Source organism: Trematomus bernacchii, unplaced genomic scaffold (assembly GCF_902827165.1).
Source record: "Trematomus bernacchii unplaced genomic scaffold, fTreBer1.1, whole genome shotgun sequence".
NCBI lineage: Eukaryota > Metazoa > Chordata > Actinopteri > Perciformes > Nototheniidae > Trematomus > Trematomus bernacchii.
Window position 1 is genome coordinate 10,014,842 of NW_022987593.1, and position 14,710 is coordinate 10,029,551.

Sequence of the window (14,710 nt, forward strand, 5' to 3'; positions counted from 1 at the left end):
AGCCTTCTTAAGAGCAAGAACCATAATTATATAGAGAATTAAGTGTATTTTTTATGTTTTTTCCCTGCCACTGTACTACACTCCAGTCCAATAGGTGGCAATAATGCGCCTATTCGTTGGTAGCCAACCGCCATTAAACGTCGTAGAAGAAGAAGAGATGTCACCACACCTGCCTTTGCTTTGCGGCAAATACCAATTAGCCTTCATGAAAGGTAAGCTAGGTCGGCTATCTTTTGATGAAACCTGCAATTATAAATGTCCTACCATTGTGTTTTTATTGTTTAAACAGTTCAATAAACCAACAAAACTACATGTTAACTGTTATCATTACCTGTTGCAATACAACTTCCAGCCAAGAGTGGGAAATAAGTGATATCCGCCATCTTGGATTTTTAAGTAAATTGCACTTTTGTGACTATTAACATTACTGTATATCGTTTTTTGTCCTTTTGTTGTGTTTGCACTTTTAATAATGCCTCAATAATCAACTTTATTGGTATCTAATGTCCACAAATGGTGCTTCACAAGCCTTGTTTGGCCAAATACTAGAAAAATCACCCATTTCTCATTGGAATAATAGCACTGCTTTGCTTACTATGCACTAGAAGAAGTCAAAAGTGACTTTCCTCATTAAAGTACTCTCACATCCAGTGCTAGCCTCATACATTATGGTACAAGGAAGAAAACAGTGTGGCAATGTTTTTAGTTATTTTTGTGAAAACTACACATTTTGTGAAACTACTGGATTTAAATGTTCGTTTCTTCCACAGGCAAAGATGTACTGATTTGGGCAGACTGTAAACACCTGTGTTGATTATGAAAATATCTTTGTATATAATACGTTGGTATTTTGTATCAGGGTTCCTGCTAAGGAGTCTGTGATTGTGAGGAGTGCCGAGGTCCAGGATCAGTCGATGTGAAGATGGATATGCAAGACGAAACTGAACACCCCCTCATTCAACTCCTGGTAAGACAGCAAACAAGCAAATGCTCCCTTCCCTTTATAAAATGTTGTCGTAATCCTGCACTACTTGCTACTGAAAAAACTACACACATACTTTAACTCACTACCTTTACTCAATAATGCATTCTGTCATACACTGTTGACAAGTCATAACAAGATACACAGTGTAAGTCTGACTCAGAGATTGTACCTCAGGCCCAATACTTCCGCTTATATCGCAGTTCCTCAGTTTTGGCCTAAACCCTGTCAGGCAACTACTTGGTTTAATATCCCTTGAAATTAAAAGCTTTCGAGCCCTCTCATTAGAGAAAGCATTATTTAATTTAAGTGTTTGTGTGGAAGTTGGATAAATAAAGAAAGCACAATCAGCTTCTCTCTTTCATTGTCTCATCGTGCACATTAGTTCTAATTAAAATGCATAAACCTGTAAGTGTTTATTGGCTCAGAACCTCTGTGTATGCTTCATTTAATCAGTCTGACACAAACCAAATTCTTCCCTGAGTTATGGGTATGGACTTGTTTGTCCTTTTCCTCCAAACCAATCAATGAACCCTCAGCTGTCGTCAATAGTGGACCAGAGGAATGTGCTCTTGGCTCTCAATCCACAAAATGACCAGCCATCATATGGTGGACATAATGCCAGTCGGGAAAATCACATTTTAAAATACCATTGCCGTTATTGACTGCTGCTCATTCATTAATATTTAAGCATTTTACAGATAAGCTGTGCAGTTGTCAAGCTGAGCCTGGTAAATAATATCTGTTTAACTGAGCTCAACAGACAACAATCTGGTTGTCTTTTAACCTACCGACCTTTAAGCCCAACAAATCTAGAAAACTGCTTTCAGCACACTGAAAAATATTAATCATTTTCTATGCATAGTGGCTGCTTTGAAGAACATTTGTGTAGTTTTGCATCATAAATTAAATACTACAATACAGTGTGTTGTTTGTAAGGTATGTTGTGATAAGGAGTAACTGTTTGTGGACCTGTTTTTGTTTTTAATGTTATTCCTCTTTAAGGCCATTAAAGAGAATGTCTACTCAAATGAGCCGATGCGAATTGAGTCATTGCTTCTCTCTCTGAACCCCGCTGACAAAGTTTTGTTTTCTTCTATTAAATCAGATGATAAAGTAGAGGAGGCATTATTCATAAAAAGCAGTTTATTTTTAAGACTTCCTTTTATTTATGTCATACCTAGGGTTGCAGAATTCTGGGAATTTTCAAAGATGTAAACTTTCCATGGGAATAAACTGGGAATTTTCTAAATTGAAGGTTGGCTCTCCATAGGGAACTTAAATATAGTTGGGGAAAGTATATTTTAGCATAATCTTGACTAAAACAAACAGATGCCATTCAAGTACACTTGAATATCCATGCCATTCCTCAATCACATGCACATAGCACACTGCCTACTGCATGGCTATTGAGACCACACCCCCTACAGCAGGGATGGGCAACTTGGATAGTGGTGGGGGGCCCACATCATTTATGTACTGGCCACCAGGGGGCCACAGATTCACTTGGAACACACACACACACACACACACACACACACACACATATATATATATATACTACTACTACTACTACTACTACTACTACTACTACTACTACTACTACTACTACTACTACTACTACTACTACTACTACTACTACTACTACTACTACTACTACTACTACTACTACTAGTAGTAGTAGTGGCGGCTCAAGTTGCTTACTTTCATTACAGCAACGGTCTGCAAACATACTCAACATTGCGGTTTACCCCTGAATTCAGTGAAAATATATTCTTTTTCCCACTTTTCTTGGAAAACACGATTTCCCTAAGATACCTTTCCTTTCTCTTGCTCATGCTGACATCCACAGAGGGCTGTGCTCGTATGTTACCCGCTCTATTGAAATCAGTCGGAAGTCGCAACGGCTCATTTCAAAATAAAATTATACAATTTGATTACATTACCCTCAATTCCCAGTTAGTTCCCAGTTAGTTCCCATACATTCCCATACATTCCCATAATTCCCATTATTCCCATGGAAAGTTTCCAATATGGAATATTTCCAAAATTCCCCAGCTTAACTTCCCTTGGAAATTGACCGGAAACTTACCGGAAATTTACCGGAAATGTTCCGCCCCATTGCAACCCTAGTCATACCCTACAGAAACCAGTTCACTGAATCCAGTATTATTGGTAAAAAATCATCAGTATTCCCAGAGAGAAGATGTATTCGATATAGGTTTTTGGCAAGAAAGTTGTTTTTCTTTCCCGTTTTGTCACACTAATGAAATTGGTGCCCAGTTACTGTAGTTTTTTCCAGGTCAGTCATTGTTTATCACCTGCTGCTAAATTTATTCTCTCCTATTGGCCTCGAGCTGACTGAGTAAGACTGCATTCAGCTTTCCTGTTTAATTAAGTAATTGGGAAATGTGCCAATTTGGTTTCTCATGGGCTGGTTAATATGCTTTAGGTTGAGAGAAGCTGCACTTCCAAAACACAAACTGCTTGCGTAGAGATTTGTCTGCAAGTTAATTATGAAATAGCTTTGTGATGCATGCTGTAGTTGCAACGACAAAACACTTTGAATCTAAGTTATATCACAGTGTCTGGTTTTACTGTAGAGCTTTATGTGTTTTTTTCTCATTCAAGTTGAGTTGATGTACCTTTTAATGATGTTTTACAGTACATTATTTCCTCCACATTTCAGGTTGGAGGACTCTTGGCTAAATGGGACTTGATCAGAGCTTAACAAGGTGAGTTTTTACATGATTTTTGGGAGGTCTGTATTGTTTAGCAGAGAGAGGCTGCCCCCTGGTGCACTTGGAGTAACATTACACAACCAAAATGAACAATGAATACAACACAGAAATGCATACTCCGTACAGCTACTACAGAGGTACTGAGCTCATACAAAAATACAGGATTCACTACGTCATCATCAAAAACAACAACACATTACCTTCAACACAAGGTCTGGCTGTTTAAATGACTGGAAAGTATCGAAAGGGAAGCTTTACAGTGCTCTCTATAGGACTTGAACTCTGTGGATATTCAGCACCATCTTGTGGTATCAAACAGTCAGACACATCCTTAGTAACAGTTTAATCATGATGTAACACTCTCTGAAATGCCCTGTAAGCTAAGTGTATACCGTGTAAAACAAGATGGTTTTACTGAAATTACACACGAAATAAATGAACATGAACAGTTTCAAAGAATGATAGATTTAAAACCAATTATATTTACCAGGACGTTTCCTAAAAGTTTCCTGCAATTCTCTCGGCCCATCACATCCAATCCAAACCCCCCTTTGTTCAGAGATACTTCCACACACAGGCTTAGAGACAAGTTAACCCTGAATGTTTAATATCTGCAGACTGAATATCAAAGCTTCTCCAAAATTATAGATGAACCAGTCAAATCTGTTTGAGTGAATTCGATGGAAAGACATGCAGATGCATAAATGCAATACAATCGTCATATGTACCGATACTTATACATTGTGTCCCTTGTTTGGTTGTCTGTTCAATCAGAAGTCTATGATGAGTCTCTGTTCTGTGGTATTTGTAATCGCCATCCACATTTTTTGAGATTTCTTGTCATCAGTGTACTTCTTACTCGTTTTACCACTGGATGTCGTACAGATACAGCGCAGTGTGAATCACCTGCTTTTATAGTAACCACTACCTACATATATAGTATTCATCCCTTTTGGAGGTGTTCATCTTTTATTGTTTTGCAACTTAAAAATCATGTATCTTTTGTGTCGCTGAGCAACAGGAAAAGACCCCTTAACTGAATATTAACATGGTGGAGGTCTGTTTTAAGTTATCATGTGACTTATAATTAGCTGCAACAGGAAGAATTAAAGGGAGTGAATACTTAAAGGTGGGGTAGGTGATTTTGGAGAAACCAGCTCGAGTGCGCTAGAATTTGAAAATACACAACCGGAAAAAATCTGCCACTTCCTTACAGAGCCCCTCCTCCAACACACACGAGCGTGCACGTGACCAATGAGGGCACGAGATAAGTTTGTGCCCCGATGGAAGGCTGACAGGCAGGTAGGCCATCCAGTTATTTTAGGCGGGCCGGCTGGTCGTGCTTTTTACAGTACTACGGCTTCCACAGATGACATTTTTTTATGGATTTTTTGTCAAAGCACTTCAGATATTCATTGCTATCGGGATGTTAAGAGCATTCCATGGAATATAACAAAAAGTGTATCTCGAGCCAGTTTCTCAAACTTACCTACCCCACCTTTAATACTATTTCATTTTTAGAATTGTACGTTTTCTAAAGATTTGTTTTTACATTGACGTGACATATTCAACTCTTCTAAACAATATAAAAAAGCTACAATATTTTCAATTTTTATCACATTTTTTCAAGCCAATAAAACATGAAAGCTTCCAAGGGTCTGACATAAGTGTGTTGGGCACTCTACCTCGCTCACTCATCCATTATAGCATTTGAACTCTTGACCTGACCTGCTGAATGTTTGATGTTTTGATATTTTATTTTAGCTGATGCCAGCAAATCAGAACTTTTTTTTCTTCTTGCCATGTTACTATGTAGGCCTCTGATTCAGATCCGAGGTTTCTGGAGAGTGTGTATAGTGTGTGTGTGGGATGAGCAGAGGCAAGTAGAGTGCTGTCAGAGAGGGACGGCTGTTGTTTGAAGTGCGGGGGGGGGATGGAGTCGAGGTAATTGTGTCTGACGGCCGGCGATAATGATGAGGCGCAGATCAGATCAGCTGCAGATCCCCCGCGTCCCACCCCCTGCGGCTTGCCTTCACTTTTCCCCTCTCTACTAATTGACCAGGCTGTGTGTCCCCCGGGCCCCTTTGTTATTATTTATTAATAATTCATCACTAAATAATTCACACCCTTAGACCCGCAGTGTTAATTGAGTCGGGTGCGGTGGCAGCGCTGATGAATGTGTGTATAGGGGATGAAGGGAGGTGGCGTAAAAAAGTGTAGGAGGAAATGGAAAGTGGGCTTTACTCAACATGTAGGGCATAAAAAAAACAGAAAAACGTTTGTTGGCCATAGGGATGAGGCTTCGAGGCAACTGGACATTACCATTTTACGTGTGTGTGTGTGTGTGTTGGCGGCTATATAGTAGGAATATACAGTATATACCATATAAGGTGTGTGTACAGACATTTTATTGTGTGTGTTTGACTTTTTGATCAGGTTTTTGTTCCACCAGCTCAGTTGATTAGATGTGTGTGTGTGTTGCAATCCTACCATGGCTCACTAATAGCATTACGGTTCTCACTCTTGACAGTTTTTGCAAATGGTACTATGGTAATGGAGGTAAACTAATAAATGTTTAATATGAATAACATTGCATTTAAGTAAGAACGCTTTGGAAAAGAAAACCAAAAGTCTACTGACCGCTTGCAACTTCTCTCTGATTTATTTATGGGTTTTGGATAATTTGTTGTTATTACAAAACATTTTGAAGATGGCAGTTCTGGCTCTATTTTTAAATAAATTAATAGTTTAAAAAAATCAGTCACAACATGTCACTCCCTTGTTCTCTCCGTTTCTGTCTGCCTAACACTTTCATCGGTTCAACAAGAGAAAAAAACAACCCTGAAGAGAGTGATAAGTGAATGAAAGGTAAATATAAATCTCAGCTATATGCCAACATGCTAATATACTGTATATATGCAAATACTTATTATATTTTCATTGTAATCCAATAGATAACAAGAAACAGCAGTACCGGAATGCCACAGCCTGTACATCTGTGAGGTAATCTAGAGAGCGGGTCCACCAGAGAGCCCCAACAAGTTTTTTATTTCAACTGTAAAATGTCCTTCTCAACACATGCCTTGGTCACATTTCTTTGTGTCACAACTTTAAAAGATTCTTATTAAAATGTTTTCTTTTGTTATATATTTATAACTCTCTACTATCGCCAGTTGCCTCAAAAGTCCAGTGTCAGAGGGGCTTCAATAAGAAGAGGATGGTGGTTATACAACTGTCCTTTGCTGTTATGAAATGAATACCCAATAAAATGGAACCAAAAATCATAAAACTCACATTTTATTCATTTATTTAATCTTTTATTTGAACCGGGACAATGCACATTAATGAACATTTTAAACAAAATAATGCTTTGAAATGTAAATGAGCCGGATTTGAGCTTTGAGCTAATTTCCATCCGTAGTCCCGTCACATACAACATTTATGAACATAACATTTATATACATGGCAAACAGAAATACATGATATGCAGAAAGAGCATGAGAAGCATACAAGCATTTACCACAAGGCAGTACAATGTAGCAGCTACGACATATAAAGTGCAGGAGGAGATACCCCTGTATTAAAGTGCATTTAGCGGTGATCGCACGTCTGTTTGTTTCTTAACCATTCTTTGAGTTGACCTTTGAAGCTATTGAGGGTGGGACAATCCCGTATCTCAGTTGGGAGGCTATTCCACAATGAGCTGCCTTTAACGGAGAGGACATTTTGTCCAAAAGTGGTCCGTCTACGGTGGACTTCACAGTCTCCTCTGGATTCTGACCTAGTGCAGCGTCCAGTGTGTTTTTTGTGGATGAATTCCCCTAAGGGGGGGCAGTCCATGTAAACATTTATAAAAAAAACACATACTTTTAAAAGACTTAAAATGGTAAAAACTCAAGAAATTGTGTTTTTCAAGGATGGTACAGTGGTGGTATGAATTTGGCTTTCTGTCAAACACCTTGATAGCTCTCTTGTACAGCTGTTCTATGGGTTTCAGGTTTGTGGCACAAGCAAACGACCAGTTTGTAAAACAGTATTCAATGTGGGATAGAATCATACAGTGGAGGTATGACTTTGCAGCATTGACAGTTAAGAAAGGTCTGATTTGTTTAAAATTGTGCAAGTTGAATTTAATGGTATTGGATACTTTCTTGATATGTTTTTTAAAAGTCAAGTTCGAGTCCAGTATGACTCCCAAGATACTTGAAGTGGGGGACTAGTTCTTATTCTGCTCCGTTTAAAAACACATTGGATCCTTCGATTTTGACTGGTCGTTTACATTAAAATAAATGTGTTGTTATAGGGCCCAGAATGTGGGATGGTGCCTGAGAATAATGAGCTGCCACAGTCTGATTATAATCCTTCATTCAGTAGCAGAGGCGTCCAGTAGAGGTCAGCATCAGATCAGCAGAACACCCCCCATACAGTGCAGCTGCCCCATGTGTTTGTAAGGCTGCTGCTAATTTGGAATCGCATGCTTTGTTTGTGTTAAATTATTCATGCAACCTTTCATTAACACCCTAAACAAATACAAATTGCACAGCATACAGGGAATCACGGCAGTCATACTGAGCCAAGAAATGTTTTCTTAAGAAAATGCCGGCTTGCTGATTTGTAAACTCGCTTACTGTATATTATTACAGAAAATCAAACATCCTCGCCAAAACCCACAGGCCGGCTGTTTATCTTTCTGCTTACTAACTAGTTCGCAAGTTATTAGAGCACATCAAATATGAAAAAGTCAAATTTGAGACTTTTTGTTGCCTCTGGCCGAATCGCTCATCACACTGAATCCAGTGTTTCAAATCTGAAGATGAATTGAATCTGGAAGAAGTTAGTCTCTTCCCCCCCCCCCCCCTTTTCTGTTCCTCACACTCAAACACTGGCACCGTGTCGAGTCACTTGGGCAATGCTCGTCTTCAGAGCATTGCCTAGTTGCTAAATCTCTTTTAAGCAGAGCAATATATCAAGAAATCAAAGCAACTCTGAACCCTGTCTTTTAAAAGTTTAGATTATTTTTTTGGTCGGGGGAAATATCTGGGTTGGGGGGGAAGAAAAACAAGTTTGATGAGAAAAAAAAAACCTCTCCCTAGTTTGTGTTTTCTTCTGGGAATGATGCATCTGAAGCTGTCGACAAGGTCCATACACGTCTCCCGCTACCACGCAGCATACAGACCGTCTTTCATGCTGCGGCGGTTTGGGACCAGAGAGGAAGGGCCAGCAGAGAGGAAGCTGTCTAGTCGAGCTCAGTGTACACACTGCATGTATTTCTGTAGACATCGCTGTAGACTTCACTTAATCTAAGAGTACATCAAAGCATCCTCTGCTCCTCTTCTCCCGCTAAATCCTTCTCTGGTCCTTATTACCAAAGTGCTCATAAATGCCTTTGGGGAGTTGAGAAGAGGGAAAAACACAAACAAAAAACAAACATGTTTGCTTTTATCTTCCAAATAACTATTAATGCTGGTACAAATGAGCTTTCTGAAAAGGGACCGTATTGTATCTTAGTGGGTGAAGATGTAAAGCTTCACGCTGACTGAAAAAGAACAAAAGGACGACATTGTGCCGCCGAGTAAATTGTTTTTGTGACGTTTGCCAGAATGTCATCATAGCCGGTTGATTTAAGTGGGCTGCCAATCTGGAAAATTACTCTTTTTTTTGATTCGGCAAGTGGTTTCAAAGGGCCAGCGAACATGATATTAACAAATGGCTTGCACCAGTCTGTTTTTGATTTATTTTTGATGGTTCTGATGATGTGAGCGTGGTAGTGAAGGGACTGGTTGTATACTCCAGTGGACCGCTGCGCCGGGGCGTAAACAGGCTCTCAGCGGCACCGGAGTCTTTCCATCAGGATAGAGAGTGTAACCCCATGGAGATCCTAGAGAGTTCTGAAGCCAGAGATGGTGAATAATAGAACAAAGTGAGAATCAGTCTTCTGAGGTTCCTCTGCTCTTCAACATCCCTCCATCTCTGGGAGAAGGGGTGTGAGAGAGAGAAAGATGGAGAACTTCTCCTTCTTGTCTCGCTAAACTATGAAGAAGTTAGCGTGTTTGTGTCGAACCAAGTAAAACACTGCATCACCAAAACTTTGTTGCTGTTATTGTAGCCTGAGACAATGACACATAATCACAATTCACATGACAGCATCTAAACCTAATCCCATGGGAATGTGGTGTATGTCTCCTTTTATTTTAATGCGCTTATGAAATATTCACCACAGCAGACCCCCCTTCGTCTCTCTTCTGTGCGTCTCCAACACGGAGAACTGACACGCGGTAAACGGAGAGATATTCAAAGGCAGGCCGGGCGCTGCTTGTCTCCCACAGGGTCTGCTTTTTACACCCTCACCACTGCTGAGAAATCAAAACTCTTTGGACGCCACGCAGGCCGATTGAAGTTCAGTGCCTGCTCTGGAGCGGTCCCTTGCCCGACGATGGCAGGCGTCATTAGAGCTGTCAGTCAGACCCTGGCAACGGGCAGCGCCGCGGGGCGCCCTCAGGGCCCAATCAATGTCGGGGTCCCCCAGGAAAGTGCCATCAAACGCCCCCTGTAAGAAGATGCTGTAACCCTGCATCGCCGAGCTTCGCGCTCATCCCCCCCCTTGATCACATGATTAATAGCACAGCTCCACACTTTCAGCCCTATGTTTTTGAACTCCGATGCAAAGCTGCGCTCTTGTATTTTTAATCAGTGACTTCCCATTGACTCGGGTATGGAAATGTGCTCCCTGGAAGTCTATAGAGGAACCGTCTTATTGAAACTCTAATGATGGAGGAGACTGAAAACTCTCTCCCAAACAGATCCCCAGCAGAGGCAGTGGGAAACAGACTGCTTTTTTCCCTGTGTGTTGCAATTACAATGAGAAGGAAAATAAATGAGCCAGTGGGTGCTTCTCTGTCCAACAATCTCAAATCCTGGAACAATGAGATATCCACGAAATCACGGCACACAATTGAAATACAGGAGCAAACAAAACCCAAGCAAAACAAAGCATCCGTCTTTGAAGAGCGAAAAACTCAGACTGCCTTGGTTCCTTTCAACAATATACAGAGTGCAATATTCTCAGTACCAGTATGTTATTCAGAGCGTTCCTCCAAATATTTGGAGAGAAGGAGGGGAGATGAAACGGGGGTAGAACAATGGGACTGTGGCTGTGTTATGGCGTGCGTGCACCTCGCCCCGCCAGCCCTTTGTAGTGTGTGTGTTGTGTAGCGTCCGACTCCCCCGTTGGTCCCCCGCTTGTTCTCAGTCCAGGTGGGGTCTCAGCCCCCCCCCCCCCCCCCCCCCCCCTCTGCTCACCCTCCCCCCTTATCTGCCTATCTCTCACACACCTGCTCCATCCCTCTCACACATGCACACACCTTGCATCCAAACATATTACGAACATTTTCCAATCAGAATTGTTGCCTGTAATGATTTACCCGTCCAACATTTTAATAAGACAGTCAAATATTGTCTTTGATTTGTTTGGTTTAATTCAGTGACATATACAAAGGTATTTTCAGTCTTGTGATTACATAACCTAATGTACGCAAGTATGATCTGTACTTAATACATACATATGAATTGAATCATATATTATTGATTACAAACAAGATCTCTGCTGTCAGCTGCTGTGCATAGATGAAGAATTATAAAGGGTTTTACTCATTTATTCCCGGCTCTCTTCTCATGGACATGGGTAAAAATATTCTCTCTGCTCCATAACAGTGAACTTCGGAAAGTTTGGCAGAAAGTTTCCCTCATTTTAAATGCATTTTAAGTTGCCCTTAAAATGCCCAAAAGCAACACATATAAAAGTGGTAAGATATCAGCTTCATTTTATCTCACAAATCCACCAGATAAACCCTTCTCTGTTCCCCCCCTTTCCCCTCCCCATGTGCAGTACCCATCCTGACCACCGGGTGAGGCTGAGCTGAGCGCCGCACAGAGATGAAGTTGTTGAATCTGGAACAAAGAAAATAAAGTCATGATTTCTCTGTCAGATATTTGGCTTTGGGTACAGAGCACTACTTGTGTTCTTAGTGAAAGGTGATCATTAGCAGGTAACAGGGACTGCAGACGCCTTTTTTTTTTTATCCACCAATCAAAGGAAAACAACAACAAAAACAAGGTCTGACCTATATTCACTCTGCAGCAGCATCCCAAAGGAACGACAGGTATCAGGCCCCCGCCTAGCAATACATTAACTTCCTACAGCATGTGAAAAGTGCATTTGTCTCAAACTAATATGAACACAACCTTTCTACTTTTGTAAAGATGGGAAAAAAACACCTTTCGCTGAATCATCAATAAATGTAACTATTCAATATTACATTTAAATCTGTCTTTTCTCCCTCTCTCTATGGGGGGGGGGTTGAGAGGGTGTCTATGGTCAGCGTGTAGAGGCTGTGTCTGGTGGAGGTAATCCTTGGTGATCTGCCCTAATCTGTCACAGATACGCAGCTGAAGCGCAGGGAAGCTGTGAGAGGAGAGCGGAGCAGGGGGGGGGGGGGGGGGGGGGATGAGAGTCAGAAAGGGGGGAAAACTGGATTATGGCAGTACGTCTGCATTAACTCATTGGCCTTATCTCTTAAATGCTCTGCGAAGACAGCTTTGGCTTGTACACGGAACGGTGCGGTGAACAAGCTGGGATGTATGTGTGTGTGTGTGCTCGAGCGTGCATGTGTGTGTGTCATGTGAGCTGAGCTTATTTCATGCCAGCCATACAGGCCTGAGAAATAAGTGTCCCTGTTATAGAGAGGAGCATGCCCAGTGCCACCTTGTGCTGAATCACATAGAGCTCCCTGACACATTGTGGCTATTCTCAGGTGATTCAGTTTCCTTTTTTCACATCCTTGATTGGCTGCAGTGTCAAAAATACTTCTTGGAATATGATTTCTCAAATGTCTGACATCAATTTCATCCCCATATCTGAGAAAGATGTACTTTCGACAACATTTTCCGGTTTTAAACCTGGTGCAATTATGGTTAACGCCGTTATTGTGGAAAAATAACTAATTGTTAGTTGTTGCGGATATAACTGTCTCACATGTCGAGTCGCGCCCTGGTTCGGGGGCCTAATTTACCCAGCAGCACAGGAACACACACATCCTTTGCAGTCATAAACACACACACACCCATCGACCAATCTGTTATAAAACTGATATTTTGATTGATACACTCTCCCTAACACAAACAGCCAGAAGCACGCAGAGTCCCTCATCTCCAGTCATGGGAGGGTCACCCCTCAGCCCTGAGAGAGAGAGAGACTGTGTGGATGCTCATGTTTATGTTTGGGAGATTAGCAATGATGAAAGAATGCCTTTTCAAGTCTGGGCTGGAGGGGCCTCTGTTCGATGCCCCACCCTTTCACCGCACGCAAGCACGCACGCACACACACACACACACACCCATACATTACATGTTACTTGTTAGACGCTTTTATCCAAAGCGACTTACATACTCAATACTGTGGACAATCCCCACAGGAGCAATTTGGGGTGAAGTGTCTTGCCCAGGGACACAACTGTTGGGGAGTAATTTGCCCTGCATGTCCTCCTTCGCCCTCTGACGCAGCTGACCAACCTTGAGCAGCCGTTATCTCCCATAAGGAGGGGCTGCCCTAGCATATTGTTGATGTTGCCAGTTTATGACCGGGCAACTCTCTGTCAGACATAGTTATTGTTGTGGGACACCTGGAACACGTCCTTCTCGGGGTGTAGATGACCCCGAGCCATAAGGGACAACAAATGTGATATTCAGTGTCCTCAGCTGTTTAGTCTATCTATTGAAGAATGTTGATTATTACACTCTGAACTAGTTAAAACCTCGAGCTACAGAAGGGGTGCTTCAGAATTGATTGTGGCATCTCAACCGTGTGGTCAAACTCGTGGCCCTTTGATATGTCTTGTGAATTCTCCGGCCGAAGCTCCAAATAAACCGTCGGTGTTTGCCATCAAAGCTCCAGCTCTCCATCGTGTCTCTCTTTGAGTCCTGACTCCAATTGCTTCAGAAGTTTCCCCCACAACAACGACATGCTGACTGCAGTGGGGATTGAACCTGTGCTCCCATGATCCTCACACCAACGCACTAGTCCACACACACACACACACACACACACACACACACACACACACACACACACACACACACACACACACACACACACACACACACACACACACACACACACACACACACACACACACACACACACACACACACACACACACACACACACACACACACACACACACACACACACACACATATTTTCGAATCAGAATTGTTGCCTGTAATGATTTACCCGTCCAACATTTTAATAAGACAGTAAAATATTGTCTTTGATTGTTTGGTTTAATTCAGTGACATATACACATACACATACACATACACACACACATACACACACACACACACTCATCAATCCCAACATTTGTACCTTATATGGAATGAACGGATGGAAATTAGCTCAAAGCTAAAATCTGGCATGTTTACGTTTTAAAGCATTATTTGTTTTAAATGTGCATCAATGTGCATTGTCCCTCTTCAAATAAATGATGAAATCAAATCAAATATGTTCACCACATCCCAAAATTGGCAAGATTGCAGCAACAGTGCCTCCAAATCAATTCAAATAGCTTTATTAGCATGTCCATAATGACATACAGTTTTGCCAAAGCTTTGTAAAGTTGCGACATGTATTGTTAAGTTCATAGACATTTTTGAACAAATGAAAGAGAAACACAGAACAAGAGAAAAAGTTAAGGTGGGTTCTTGATTATTGTGCAGGATAATGCTGAAAGTCAATTCATATAAGAAATGAATAAGACAATCAAATCAAATCCTTGCCTGACATCAATTCAGTGCTCTCTCAGGGTCCAGGATCGCACTTTACGTGGAAGCTGCTCGGCCACTTCCCCATCGTCTATCCTCTTCCCTCTCATCGTCCCTTCATCATGAAACCACAATGAAAGAGCCTCATTGTTCTCTTCTGTCTGTATGT

The 14,710-nt window shown here is 41.4% G+C and overlaps 1 protein-coding gene across 9 annotated transcripts in view; it reads left to right on the forward strand.

The window, feature by feature from the left end:
- The first annotated feature begins 116 nt into the window (after nucleotides 1-116).
- Nucleotides 117-14,710, forward strand: part of lef1 (lymphoid enhancer-binding factor 1) — a 96,101-nt gene continuing 81,507 nt past the window's right edge. For all 9 annotated transcript variants that reach the window (XM_034130372.1, XM_034130379.1, XM_034130373.1 and 6 more), the window contains exons 1-3: nucleotides 117-212; nucleotides 860-967; nucleotides 3,672-3,717. In XM_034130372.1, the coding sequence (XP_033986263.1) occupies nucleotides 3,692-3,717 (26 nt within the window). In that variant the 5' untranslated portion in view covers nucleotides 117-212; nucleotides 860-967; nucleotides 3,672-3,691. The remainder of the gene's footprint in view (nucleotides 213-859; nucleotides 968-3,671; nucleotides 3,718-14,710) is intronic.